Genomic DNA, 15,501 nt, shown 5'->3' with positions numbered 1-15,501 from the left:
TATGGATAAATACAGACGGAAATGTCCCAAAAATAAATACCATAAAACCGGGACCCCTAATTATAATTCAAAAGGTGTGGACTCCGTGCTGTATCCAAGATATAAAGCCTCCGAAAGTCACAGTGCACACAGTGAGAGCGCCAGGAAAGGAACTCTACTGAACAGCTCATCTCCTCTATGGTGCCAGGTGCATACCCTGCAGATCTAGCGTGTTTTTTCTGTAGGACCAGGACTTAACAGGCCTCGCCCACACCCAAGTTCATCTACAAGATTCACAAATCCTGTGCGAGCATGGCTAAAGGAAAGTTGAGCTCGGCACAACAGAAAGGAAGACCGGACCCTTCATAATCCAAGTACATGTCAGGCTTTGTGTGAGATCAGAAAATAAGACCCTCAAGGGTCGACGCTAAAACCCTGCCTGGAGTGCCACTGAAGTGGAAGTCACATCTCCCACTGTGACAGCATTCATGAGGCAGAGGGCTTCACACCCTGCATCGACATAATGCACCAAGAGGAGGCATCTCTAAATCCTGATGCCCAGCACAGCGTAGATCTGGGACCCCCAATGTGCAGTCTCGAGCAGCTCTCTCATCTGAATCAGAGGCCAGAGCACACAGGGAGACAACACCAGATCCTGGCACCGGCAGACAGAAGCATAAACCAGACAACAGAAGCCACCGCTCTACTAGGAAGAGACAGTTGAATGTGTCGCGGTCTGCAGAAATCCTTTCTGACACTCTCAAAATGAAGCCTGCGTTGTGATCAAGCCACAGGCAGAAGCAAATCCAAGCTCTGAACAAATATGGAACTATCCAGAAGAGGCAGCATCCTAAAACTATTTCACCGTCTGTTAACAACATTCAATTTTATACCCAACTCTCACAGACCCTGTACACCTGTGAAGGTGAGCCTACATTACGCCCTATGCTGGAGAAGGAGACGCACTGACTGGCGACAAAGGAGACCTTTTGTGCAGACCGAGCTGAACCTAACCCTTTCTTCCAGGGGAGCACTCATAGTACGAAACTTCCACTCACCATCGGATCAGGAGGAAGACTTTCACTGGGTTCCAGTGCACGTGTCTCTGCTCCCACCAAACTGTAGATCGTTGGCTGATTCTGTGCTCAGAGCACTTCACAAATGGATCAATTTCATTGCTCTAAACACCTCATATGTGTTTTTTTTTGCCCTCTACCCTGTACGCAATCGCTCACTCGTGATTCTTTACCCCTTATCCTGCACTGAATGGTTCACTCGTGGTTCTTTGCCCCTTATCCTGCACGGTATGGGTCACTGGCAGTTCTTTGCCCCATATCCTGCATGGAATGGGTCACTGGCAGTTCTTTGCCCCTTATCCTGCACGGAATGGGTCACTGGCAGTTCTTTGCCCCTTATCCTGCACGGAATGGTTCACTCGTGGTTCTTTGCCCCTTATCCTGCACGGAATGGTTCACTGGTAGTTCTTTGCCCTTCTCTTGCACTGAATGGTTCACTGGTAGTTCTTTGCCCCTTATCGTGCATGGAATGGCTCACTGGTAGTGCTTTGCCCCTTATCCTGCACGGAATGGTTCACTGGTAGTTCTTTGCCCCTTATCCTGCATGGAATGGGTCACTGGTAGTTCTTTGCCCCTTATCCTGCACGGAATGGTTCACTGGTAGTGCTTTGCCCCTTATCCTGCACGGAATGGTTCACTGGTAGTTCTTTGCCCCTTATCCTGCATGGAATGGGTCACTGGTAGTTCTTTGCCCCTTATCCTGCACGGAATGGTTCACTGGTAGTGCTTTGCCCCTTATCCTGCATGGAATGGTTCACTGGTAGTTCTTTGCCCCTTATCCTGCATGGAATGGGTCACTGGTAGTCCTTTGCCCCTTATCCTGCATGGAATGGGTCACTGGTAGTTCTTTGCCCCTTATCCTGCATGGAATGGGTCACTGGTAGTTCTTTGCCCCTTATCCTGCATGGAATGGCTCACTGGTAGTCCTTTGCCCCTTATCCTGCATGGAATGGGTCACTGGTAGTTCTTTGCCCCTTATCCTGCACGGAATGGTTCACTGATAGTTCTTTGCCCCTTATCCTGCACGGAATGGTTCACTGGTAGTTCTTTGCCCCTTATCCTGCATGGAATGGGTCACTGGTAGTTCTTTGCCCCTTATCCTGCATGGAATGGTTCACTGGTAGTCCTTTGCCCCTTATCCTGCATGGAACGGGTCACTGGTAGTTCTTTGCCCCTTATCCTGCACGGAATGGTTCACTGATAGTTCTTTGCCCCTTATCCTGCACGGAATGGTTCACTGGTAGTTCTTTGCCCCTTATCCTGCATGGAATGGGTCACTGGTAGTTCTTTGCCCCTTATCTTGCATGGAATGGGTCACTGGTAGTTCTTTGCCCCTTATCCTGCATGGAATGGGTCACTGGTAGTCCTTTGCCCCTTATCCTGCATGGAATGGGTCACTGGTAGTTCTTTGCCCCTTATCCTGCATGGAATGGGTCACTGGCAGTCCTTTGCCCCTTATCCTGCATGGAATGGGTCACTGGTAGTCCTTTGCCCCTTATCCTGCAAGGAATGGGTCACTGGTAGTTCTTTCCCCTTATCTTGCACTGAATTGTTCACTCGTGGTTCTTTGCCCCTCATCCTCCCCTACTGTACCATGAACAAGTCACCCATGGAGCACTTCCTCCAACCCATCTCTTTGGCATTCAACCTTCTCTGAAGAGGTGAGCTGAAGCTCCACGCACCTCGTCAGAGCACTTACCCTTTTTTTCTCTTGCAGTGCAAGCTTTGCCTGGGTGGCTTTGATGGCTTGGTAGGTTTTCCTCTTCTTCAGCAGATTCTCTGGCACCAGTGGGATCTTCCTCCTGGGTCTGGAGGGAAATTGAGACAAGATAAGTGTCAGGTTAGGGAAGAATCTGAATCCATCTACCTGCCTTGCCAGCGCTGCTGCATCCCTTTAGCTACATCCAGCTGTGCAGCCATGGCATATAGGAACACCACTGCCATGCTTCACCAGGAGCCCTCGCTCCTAAACCAAGGTGCAAATGACCTCCATCGATCGACCATGGACTACAGCTTAAATAAGTAGAGCAGGGAGCACGAACACAACTGTTGCTGGAGGGAGGGTCCCCATAAGCCACTGAGCCCCACGAGGACCTGCCGGTTGGGTGCTGCTGATGTTAGACCAGGAAGCTCCCTGCTGCCCTTACCAGCAAAGGGCGTCTCCAGCTCCTACGCGTCGGCCAGAGAACTCCTTGTTTCTTATGGAAAAGGATGGAGATCCAACAGACATGGACCTCCTGCTGCCTGGTTAAGCTGGACCTGACCACTAGGAACCAAATACTGTGAACTCTAGGATTACTAAGACGCAGCACCCTCGCCACTTGGGAGATCCTGTCACAGCGCAAGGAGCATCACCCTCGCCTCTTGGGAGATCCTGTCACAGCACAGGGAGCAGCACCCTCGCCACACGGGAGATCCTGTCACAGCGCATGGAGCAGCACCCTCACCTCACAGGAGATCCTGTCACAGCACAGGGAGCAGCACCCTCGCCACACGGGAGATCCTGTCACAGCCCGGGGAGCAGCACCCTCACCCCACGGGAGGAGCTGTCAGAGCACAGGGAGCAGCACCCTCACCCCACGGGAGATCCTGTCACAGCGCATGGAGCATCACCCTCACCCACGGGAGATCCTGTCACAGCACAGGGAGCAGGACCCTCACCCCACGGGAGATCCTGTCACAGCATAGGGAGCAGCACCCTCACCCCACGGGAGATCCTGTCACAGCATAGGGAGCAGTACCCTCGCCACATGGAAGATCCTGTCACAGCGCATGGAGCATCACCCTCACCCACGGGAGATCCAGCCACAGCACAGGGAGCAGCACCCTCGCCACATGGAAGATCCTGTCACAGCGCATGGAGCATCACCCTCACCCACGGGAGATCCTGTCACAGCACAGGGAGCAGGACCCTCACCCCACGGGAGATCCTGTCACAGCATAGGGAGCAGCACCCTCACCCCACGGGAGATCCTGTCACAGCATAGGGAGCAGTACCCTCGCCACATGGAAGATCCTGTCACAGCGCATGGAGCATCACCCTCACCCACGGGAGATCCAGCCACAGCACAGGGAGCAGCACCCTCGTCACACGGGAGATCCTGTCACAGCGCATGGAGCATCACCCTCGCCTCTTGGGAGATCCTGTCACAGCACAGGGAGCAGCACCCTCGCCACACGGGAGATCCTGTCACAGCGCATGGAGCAGCACCCTCGCCTCTTGGGAGATCCTGTCACAGCACAGGGAGCAGCACCCTCGCCACACGGGAGATCCTGTCACAGCACAGGGAGCAGCACCATCACCCAAAGGAGATCCAGCCACAGCACAGGGAGCAGCACCCTCACCCCACAGGAGATCCTGTCACAGCGCATGGAGCATCACCCTCACCCACGGGAGATCCAGTCACAGCACAGAGAGCAGCACCCTCACCCCACGGGAGATCCTGTCACAGCACAGGGAGCAGCACCCTCACCCACGGAAGGTCCAGTTACAGCACAGGGAGCAGCACCCTCACCCACGGGAGATCCTGTCACAGCCCGGGGTGCAGCACCCTCACCCCATAGAAGATCCTGTCACAGCAGAGGGAGCAGTACCCTCGCCACATGGAAGATCCTGTCACAGCAGAGGGAGCAGCACCCTCACCCCAGAGCAGATCCTGGCACAGCACAGGGAGCAGCACCATCACCCCACAGGAGATCTTGTCACAGCACAGGGAGCAGCACCCTCACCCCAGAGGAGAACCTGTCACAGCACAGGGAGCAGCACCCTCGCCACACAGGAGCTCCTGTCGCAGCACCCTCACCCCACAGGAGATCCTGTCACAGCACAGGGAGCACCACCCACACCTCTTGGGAGATCCAGTCACAGCACAGGGAGCAGCACCCTCACCCACGGGAGATCCTGTCACAGGGAGCGGCACCCTCACCCACGGGAGATCCTGTCACAGCCCACGGTGCAGCACCCTCACCCCATAGAAGATCCTGTCACAGCACAGGGAGCAGCACCCTCGCCACACGGGAGATCCTGTCACAGCCCGGGGAGCAGCACCCTCACCCCACGGGAGGAGCTGTCAGAGCACAGGGAGCAGCACCCTCACCCCACGGGAGATCCTGTCACAGCGCATGGAGCATCACCCTCACCCACGGGAGATCCTGTCACAGCACAGGGAGCAGGACCCTCACCCCACGGGAGATCCTGTCACAGCATAGGGAGCAGCACCCTCACCCCACGGGAGATCCTGTCACAGCATAGGGAGCAGTACCCTCGCGACATGGAAGATCCTGTCACAGCGCATGGAGCATCACCCTCACCCACGGGAGATCCAGCCACAGCACAGGGAGCATCACCCTCGCCTCTTGGGAGATCCTGTCACAGCACAGGGAGCAGCACCCTCGCCACACGGGAGATCCTGTCACAGCGCATGGAGCAGCACCCTCGCCTCTTGGGAGATCCTGTCACAGCACAGGGAGCAGCACCCTCGCCACACGGGAGACCCTGTCACAGCAGAGGGAGCAGTACCCTCGCCACATGGAAGATCCTGTCACAGCAGAGGGAGCAGCACCCTCACCCCAGAGCAGATCCTGGCACAGCACAGGGAGCAGCACCATCGCCCCACAGGAGATCTTGTCACAGCGCAGGGAGCAGCACCCTCACCCCAACGAAGATCCTGTCACAGCACAGGGAGCAGCACCCTCACCCCAGAGGAGATCCAGTCACAGTACAGGGTGCAGTACCCGTGCCCCAGAGGAGACCCTGTCACAGCACAGGGTGCAAGACCCTCACCCCAGGGAGATCCTGTCACAACACATGGAGCAGCACCCTCACCCCAGGGAAATCCTGTCACAGCAAGCAGCACCCTCACCGTAGGAGATCCTGTCATGGCACAGGGAGCAGTACCCTCACCCCAAATGGAGATCCTGTCACAGCGCAGGGTGCAGCACCCTCACCCCAACAGGAGATCCCGTCACAGCGCAGGGAGCAGCACCCTTACCTCAGGGAGATCCTGTCACAGCACAGGGAGCAGCACCCTCACCGTAGAGGAGATCCTGTCACAGTACAGGGTGCAGTACCTGCGCCCCATAGGAGATCCTGTCACAGCGCATGGGAGCAGCACCCTCACCCCAGAGCACATCCTGCCACAGCACAGAGAGCAGCACCCCCAGCCCATTGGAGATCCTGTCACAGCACAGGGAGAAGCACCCTCACCCCAGAGAAGATCCTGTCACAGCACAGGGAGCAGCACCCTCACCCCAGAGAAGATCCTGTCACAGCACAGGGAGCAGCACCCTCACCCACAGGAGATCCCGTCACAGGGAGCAGCACTCTCACGTCAGGGGAGATCCTGTCACAGACCAGGGTGCAGCATCCTCACCCCACGGGGTGCTGTCACAGCACAGGTAGCACCACCCACACCTCTTGGGAGATCCTGTCACAGCACAGGGAGCAGCACCCTCACCCCAGATGAGATCCTGTCACAGCACAGAAAGCAGCACCCTCACCCCAGAGGAGATCCTGTCACAGCACAGGGAGCAGCACCCCCACCCCAGAGAAGATCCTGTCACAGCACAGAAAGCAGCACCCTCACCCACAGGAGGCCCTGTCAAGGCACAGGAGATCCTGTCACAGCACAGGGAGCAGCACCCTCACCCCAGAGAAGATCATGTCACACCACAGGGTGCCGCACCCTCACCCCACGGGAGATCCCGTCACAGCACAAGTAGCCGCACCCTCACCCCATGGAAGATCCTGTCACAGGGAGCAGGACCCTCACCCACACAAGATCCTGTCACAGAGAGCAACACCCTCACGAGATCCTGTCACAGGCAGCAGCACTCACACAGGAGATCCTGTCAGAGCACAGGGAGCAGCACCCTCAGCCCACAGCACAGGGAGCAGCACCCTCACCCCACGTGAGATCCTGTCACAGGGAGCAGGACTCTCGCCCCACAGGAGATCCTGTCACAGGGAGCAGAACCGTCACCCACACAAGATCCTGTCACAGGGAGCAGCACCCTCACCCCACGGGAGATCCTGCCACAGCACAGGGAGCAGCACCCTCACCAACGGGAGATCCTGTCACAGCACATGGAGCACCACCCTCACCCCAGAGGAGATCCTGCCACAGCACAGGGAGCACCACCCTCACCCATAGGAGATCCTGTCACAGCATGGGGAGCGTCACCCTCACCCCACGGGAGATCCTGTCACAGCACATGGAGCAGCACCCTCACCCCACAGGAGATCCTGTCACAGACCAGGGTGCAGCACCCTTACCCCACGGGAGGTGCTGTCACAGCACAGGGAGCAGCAACCTCACCCTACGGGAGATACTGTCACAGCACAGGGAGAAGCACCCTCACCCCAGAGAAGATCCTGTCACAGCACAGAAAGCAGCACCCTCACCCACGGGAGGTCCTGTCAAGGCACATGGAGCAGCACCCTCACCCCACAGGAGATCATGTCACAGCACAGGGAGCAGCACCCTCACTCCAGAGGAGATCCTGTCACAGCACAGGGAGCAGCACCCTTACCCAATAGGAGATCCTGTCACAGTCCAGGGTGCAGCATCTCCACCCAACGAGAGATCCCGTCACAGCACAGGGAGCCGCACCCTCACCCCACGGGAGATCCTGTCAAAGCACATGGAGCCGCAGCCTCACCCCACGAGAGATCCTGTCACAGGGAGCAGGACCGTCACCCACACTAGTTCCTGTCACAGAGAGCAACACCCTCACCCCACGGGAGATCGTGTCACAGGGAGCAGCACCCTAACCCACACAAGATCCCGTCACAGAGAGCAGCACCCTCACCCACACGAGATCCCGTCACAGGGAGCAGCACTCTCACCCACAGGAAATCCTGTCACAGGGAGTAGCACTCTCACCCACAGGGGAGATCCTGTCATAGCACAGGGTCAGACTGATTTGCATATTGCCATGTCTGAACTGGGGTGGCAGAGTGGGCTAAAGAACGGTGATGGATCAAACCCAGATCTGTTGACTGGGTGTGAGTGTTTGATTGGTTCTGATGCTCCGTCCATCACCACCCCCTTTTGTCCTGTCACAGGGAGCAGAGCCGTCACCCACACAAGATCCTGTCACAGGGAGCAGCACCCTCACCCCACGGGAGATCCTGTCACAGGTAGCAGGACCCGCACCCACACGAGATCCTGTCACAGGGAGCAGGACCCTCACCCACACGAGATCCCGTCACAGGGAGCAGCACTCTAACGTCAGGGGAGATCCGGTCACAGCACCCTTACCCACAGGAGGTCCTGTCACAGCACATGGAGCAGCACCCTTACCCCAGAGGAGATCCTGTCACAGCACAGGGAGCAGCACTCTCACCCACAGGAGATCCCGTCATGGGGAGCAGCACTCTCACGCCAGGGGAGATCTGGTCACAGCACCCTCACCCACGGGAGATCCTGTCACAGCACAGGGAGCAGCACCCTCAACCCCAGAGCAGACCCTGTCACAGCCCAGGGTGCAGCACCCTCACCCACGGGAGATTCAGTCACAGCACAGGGAGCATCGCCCTCACCCCATGTGAGATCCTGTCACAGCACAGGGAGCAGCACCCTCACCCCAGATGAGATCCTGTCACAGTGCATGGGGTAGCACCCTCACCCCAGGGAGAACCTGTCACAGCACAGGGAGCAGCACCCTCACCCAATAGGAGATCCTGTCACAGCACAGGGAGCAACACCCTCACCCACACGAGATACCGTCGCGGGGAGCAGCACTCTCACCCCAGGGGAGATCCTGTCACATCACATGGCGCAGCACCCTCACCAATGGGAGGTCCTGTCACTGCACAGGGAGCAGCACCCTCACCCCAGAGGAGATCCCGTCACAGCACAGGGAGCAGCACCCTCGCCACACAGGAGCTCCTGTCGCAGCACCCTCACCCCACAGGAGATCCTGTCACAGCACAGGGAGCACCACCCACACCTCTTGGGAGATCCAGTCACAGCACAGGGAGCAGCACCCTCACCCACGGGAGATCCTGTCACAGGGAGCGGCACCCTCACCCACGGGAGATCCTGTCACAGCCCACGGTGCAGCACCCTCACCCCATAGAAGATCCTGTCACAGCAGAGGGAGCAGTACCCTCGCCACATGGAAGATCCTGTCACAGCAGAGGGAGCAGCACCCTCACCCCAGAGCAGATCCTGGCACAGCACAGGGAGCAGCACCATCACCCCACAGGAGATCTTGTCACAGCGCAGGGAGCAGCACCCTCACCCCAGAGGAGATCCAGTCACAGTACAGGGTGCAGTACCCGTGCCCCAGAGCAGACCCTGTCACAGCACAGGGTGCAGCACCCTCACCCCAGGGAGATCCTGTCACAACACATGGAGCAGCACCCTCACCCCAGGGAAATCCTGTCACAGCAAGCAGCACCCTCACCGTAGGAGATCCTGTCATGGCACAGGGAGCAGTACCCTCACCCCAAATGGAGATTCTGTCACAGCGCAGGGAGCAGCACCCTTACCTCAGGGAGATCCTGTCACAGCACAGGGAGCAGCACCCTCACTGTAGAGGAGATCCTGTCACAGTACAGGGTGCAGTACCTGCGCCCCATAGGAGATCCTGTCACAGTACAGGGTGCAGTACCTGCGCCCCATAGGAGATCCTGTCACAGTACAGGGTGCAGTACCCGCGCCCCATAGGAGATCCTGCCACAGCACAGAGAGCAGTACCCCCAGCCCATTGGAGATCCTGTCACAGCACAGGGAGAAGCACCCTCACCCCAGAGAAGATCCTGTCACAGCACAGGGAGCAGCACCCTCACCCCAGAGAAGATCCTGTCACAGCACAGGGAGCAGCACCCTCACCCACAGGAGATCCCGTCACAGGGAGCAGCACTCTCACGTCAGGGGAGATCCTGTCACAGACCAGGGTGCAGCATCCTCACCCCACGGGGTGCTGTCACAGCACAGGTAGCACCACCCACACCTCTTGGGAGATCCTGTCACAGCACAGGGAGCAGCACCCCCACCCCAGAGAAGATCCTGTCACAGCACAGAAAGCAGCACCCTCACCCACAGGAGGCCCTGTCAAGGCACAGGAGATCCTGTCACAGCACAGGGAGCAGCACCCTCACCCCAGAGAAGATCCTGTCACACCACAGGGTGACGCACCCTCACCCCACGGGAGATCCCGTCACAACACAAGTAGCCGCACCCTCACCCCATGGAAGATCCTGTCACAGGGAGCAGGACCCTCACCCACACAAGATCCTGTCACAGAGAGCAACACCCTCACGAGATCCTGTCACAGGCAGCAGCACTCACACAGGAGATCCTGTCACAGGCAGCAGGACTCACACACAGAAGATCCTGTCAGAGCACAGGGAGCAGCACCCTCAGCCCACAGCACAGGGAGCAGCACCCTCACCCCACGTGAGATCCTGTCACAGGGAGCAGGACTCTCGCCCCACAGGAGATCCTGTCACAGGGAGCAGAACCGTGACCCACACAAGATCCTGTCACAGGGAGCAGCACCCTCACCCCACGGGAGATCCTGCCACAGCACAGGGAGCAGCACCCTCACCAACGGGAGATCCTGTCACAGCACATGGAGCACCACCCTCACCCCAGAGGAGATCCTGCCACAGCACAGGGAGCACCACCCTCACCCACAGGAGATCCTGTCACAGCATGGGGAGCATCACCCTCACCCCACGGGAGATCCTGTCACAGCACATGGAGCAGCACCCTCACCCCACAGGAGATCGTGTCACAGACCAGGGTGCAGCACCCTCACCCCACGGGAGGTGCTGTCACAACACAGGGAGCAGCACCCTCACCCCAGAGAAGATCCTGTCACAGCACAGGAAGAAGCACCCTCACCCCAGAGAAGATCCTGTCACAGCACAGGAAGAAGCACCCTCACCCCAGAGAAGATCCTGTCACAGCACAGAAAGCAGCACCCTCACCCACGGGAGGTCCTGTCAAGGCACATGGAGCAGCACCCTCACCCCACGGGAGATCATGTCACAGCACAGGAAGCAGCACCCTCACCCCAGAGGAGATCCTGTCACAGCATAGGGAGCAGCAACCTCACCCTACAGGAGATCCTGTCACAGCACAGGAAGCAGCACCCTCACTCCAGAGAAGATCCTGTCACAGCACAGGGAGCAGCACCCTTACCCAATAGGAGATCCTGTCACAGCCCAGGGTGCAGCATCTCCACCCAACGAGAGATGCTGTCACAGCACAGGGAGCCATACCCTCACCCCACGGGAGATCCTGTCAAAGCATAGGGAGCCGCAGCCTCACCTAACGAGAGATCCTGTCACAGGGAGCAGGACCCTCACCCACACTAGTTCCTGTCACACACAGCAACACCCTCACCCCACGGGAGATCCTGTCACAGGGAGCAGCACCCTCACCCACACAAGATCCCGTCACAGGAGCAGCACTCTCACCCACAGGAAATCCTGTCACAGGGAGCAGCACCCTCAACCCAGAGAAGATCCTGTCACAGCACAGGGAGCAGCAACCTCACCCTACGGGAGATCCTGTCACAGCACATGGAGCAGCATCCTCACTCCAGAGGAGATCCTGTCACAGCACAGGGAGCAGCACCCTCACCCAATAGGAGATCCTGTCACAGCCCAGGGTGCAGCATCTCCACCCAACGAGAAATCCTGTCACAGCAGAGAGCGCCGCACCCTCACCCCACGGGAGATCCTGTCATAGCACAGGGAGCAGCACCCTCACCCCACAGGAGATCCTGTCACAGGGAGCAGGACCCTCACCCCACAGGAAATCCTGTCACAGGGAGCAGAGCCGTCACCCACACAAGATCCTGTCACAGGGAGCAGCACCCTCACCCCACAGGAGATCCTGTCACCGGTAGCAGGACCCGCACCCACACGAGATCCTTCACAGGGAGCAGCACTCTCACCCACGGGAGATCCTGTCACAGCACAGGGAGCAGCACTCTCAACCCCAGAGTAGATCCTGTCACAGCACAGGGAGCAGCACCATCTACCCAGAGGAGATCCTGTCACAGCACAGGGAGCAGCACTCTCACCCACAGGAGATCCAGTCACAGGGAGCAGCACTCTCACGCCAGGGGAGATCTGGTCACAGCACCTTCACCCACGGGAGATCCTGTCACAGCACGGGAGCGGCACCCTCACCCCCCGGAGATCCTGTCACAGCACAGGGAGCAACACCCCACCCCAGAGAAGATCCTGTCACAGCACAGAAAGCAGCACCCTCACCCACAGGAGGCCCTGTCACGGCACAGGAGATCCTGTCACAGCACAGGGAGCCTCACCCCAGAGAAGATCCTGTCACAGCACAGGGAGCAGCACCCTCACCGCAGAGAAGATCCTGTCACACCACAGGGTGCCGCACCCTCATCCCACGGGAGATCCCGTCACAGCACAAGTAGCCGCACCCTCACACCATGGAAGATCCTGTCACAGGGAGCATCACCCTCACAAGATCCTGTCACTGGGAGCAGCACCCACACGAGATCCTGTCACAGGGAGCAACACCCTCACGAGATCCTGTCACAGGCAGCAGCACTCACACACAGGAGATCCTGTCACAGGCAGCAGCACTCACACACAGGAGATCCTGTCAGAGCACAGGGAGCAGCACCCTCACCCCACAGCACAGGGAGCAGGACTCTCACCCCATAGGAGATCCTGTCACAGGGAGCAGGACTCTCACCCCATAGGAGATCCTGTCACAAGGAGCAGAACCATCACCCACACAAGATCCTGTCACAGGACAGGGAGCAGCACCATCACCCCACAGGAGACCCTGTCACAGCACAGGGAGCAGCACCCTCATCCACGGGAGATCCTGTCACAGCACAGGGAGTACCACCCTCACCCCACAGGAGATCCTGTCACAGCATGGGGAGCAGCACCCTCACCCCACAGGAGATCCTGTCACAGCACAGGGAGCAGCACCCTCACCCCACGGGAGGTCCTGTCACAGACCAGGGTGCAGCACCCTCACCCCACGGGAGATCCTGTCACAGCACATGGAGCAGCACCCTCACCCCACATGAGATCCTGTCACAGACCAGGGTGCAGCACCCTCACCCCACGGGAGGTGCTGTCACAACACAGGGAGCAGCACCCTCACCCCAGAGAAGATCCTGTCACAGCACAGGGAGCAGCAACCTCACCCTACGGGAGATCCTGTCACAGCACAGGGAGAAGCACCCTCACCCCAGAGAAGATCCTGTCACAGCACAGAAAGCAGCACCCTCACCCACGGGAGGTCCTGTCAAGGCACATGGAGCAGCACCCTCACCCCACAGGAGATCCTGTCACAGCACAGGGAGCAGCACCCTTACCCAATAGGAGATCCTGTCACAGTCCAGGGTGCAGCATCTCCACCCAACGAGAGATCCCGTCACAGCACAGGGAGCCGCACCCTCACCCCACGGGAGATCTTGTCAAAGCACATGGAGCCGCAGCCTCACCCCACGAGAGATCCTGTCACAGGGAGCAGGACCGTCACCCACACTAGTTCCTGTCACAGAGAGCAACACCCTCACCCCACGGGAGATCGTGTCACAGGGAGCAGCACCCTAACCCACACAAGATCCCGTCACAGGGAGCAGCACCCTCACCCACAGGAAATCCTGTCACAGGAAGTAGCACTCTCACCCACAGGGGAGATCCTGTCATAGCACAGGGTCAGACTGATTTGCATATGGCCATGTCTGAACTGGGGTGGCAGAGTGGGCTAAAGAACGGTGATGGATCAAACCCAGATCTGTTGACTGGGTGTGAGTGTTTGATTGGTTCTGATGCTCCGTCCATCATCACCCCCTTTTGTACTGCATAGCACAGGGAGCAGCACCCTCACCCCACAGGAGGTCCTGTTACAGGGAGCAGAGCCGTCACCCACACAAGATCCTGTCACAGGGAGCAGCACCCTCACCCCACGGGAGATCCTGTCACAGGTAGCAGGACCCGCACCCCCACGAGATCCTGTCACAGGGAGCAGCACTCTAACGTCAGGGGAGATCCGGTCACAGCACCCTCACCCACAGGAGGTCCTGTCACAGCACATGGAGCAGCACTCTCACCCACAGGAGATACCGTCGCGGGGAGCAGCACTCTCACCCCAGGGGAGATCCTGTCACATCACATGGCGCAGCACCCTCACCAATGGGAGGTCCTGTCACTGCACAGGGAGCAGCACCCTCACCCCAGAGGAGATCCCGTCACAGCACAGGGAGCCGCACCCTCACCCACGGGGCTTCTTATGGCCATCACTGGGGCTCTCTTCTAGTGCAGGAGGGGATCATCCCAGGGTTGGGGAGCAGCTGAGGGCGGGGGTCCCCTACCTCCACACGAAGCCTCCGAACCCTGTGACCTCCTCCTGGCACCTCCGGTCCAGCTATCCAGGGGGGCTCCGGCCTTCACACCTCCAGCCCCCGAATCACACGTGCAGGGGGGGGGGGGTCCTCTAGTCATCCAGGGGCCGCACTTGAGGCCGCGGCCCTCTGTCCCGAGGGTGGCCACGCTTTCTACTCTGATATATGGGTACCCCTGTTTCCTGCACCCTGTGAGGCCCACTGCCCCTTCTGTCCTCCGTCTCCCCCCATAGTGACCCCGGATCCTCCAACCCTACCTAGTGTGTATGGAGGCCCCGTCTCCTGCACCCCGTGGGCCACCTCCTGTCCTCCGTCTTCCACCCCCATAGTGACCCCCTACCCCAGGATGGCCTCGGATCCTCCCCCCGCCGCACTCACTCTCCGGGCTCCATCTTGCGGGCGTGGGGACGACACTTCCGCTCAAAGACCGCGCATGCGCAGACGTCACCCGGAGCAGCTGCGAGACCGAGCGGCTCTGCGGGAGCAGTAAACATAGAAAAGGACAAGTAGAGAAATAGAGGACGGACCACCGTTACCACGGCGACCAGGACGCAAGGATTGGAAACGCGATGACGTGCCTTTATTGATTGGCAGGTACCCTCCTGCACGTACCTTATAAAATGCCACGCGACACCAGTCACCGGAGTTTCGCTGGTTACACAGTGGCGGCTGGTGAATTATGAAAGTGGTAGGGCGTAAAAGTTAGAGGTAGGTATTTTTCTAAAATTTTTTATTTTTATTTAGTTTATGCGTTTTTATGTAGCGCGGACTTTGCCCGAAGGTGTCAGAACCGCTTCACAATAGGAACAGTAACGTTACATGAGGAGAAAATTACAAGTGAGCATGTTACAAAAGTAGCAAACGATACCTTACAAGAGGAGCAAGTATTTGCAATGCAATAGGTCTGGCATTTACGCGAGTTTAAGCTATTGGCATTGTAAATAACTGTAGTGGCAGGGACAGAGGGAGTCGAGACAAGGATGCTGATTGATAATGTATTTATTTGATGCATAAATGCAAAGGCCCACGAGGAGCAGGCGGGGATACAACCGCCCGTTAAGATCTCCGCGCTCTTCTCCCG

General features: G+C 58.3%; 1 protein-coding gene across 1 annotated transcript in view; it reads right to left on the bottom strand.

The window, feature by feature from the left end:
* RPL7L1 (ribosomal protein L7 like 1) overlaps positions 1-14,915 on the bottom strand; it is a 48,916-nt gene extending 34,001 nt beyond the window's left edge. Inside the window, exons 1-2 of the mRNA XM_085610111.1 lie at positions 14,799-14,915; positions 2,755-2,863 (exon numbers count right to left, since the gene is read on the bottom strand). Of these exons, the coding sequence (XP_085466237.1) occupies positions 2,755-2,863; positions 14,799-14,914 (225 nt within the window). The 5' untranslated portion in view covers position 14,915. The remainder of the gene's footprint in view (positions 1-2,754; positions 2,864-14,798) is intronic.
* Between the last annotated feature and the right edge of the window lie 586 nt (positions 14,916-15,501).

This window comes from Triturus cristatus, chromosome 6 (assembly GCF_964204655.1).
Source record: "Triturus cristatus chromosome 6, aTriCri1.1, whole genome shotgun sequence".
NCBI lineage: Eukaryota > Metazoa > Chordata > Amphibia > Caudata > Salamandridae > Triturus > Triturus cristatus.
This window is presented reverse-complemented; position numbering and strand designations above follow the sequence as displayed.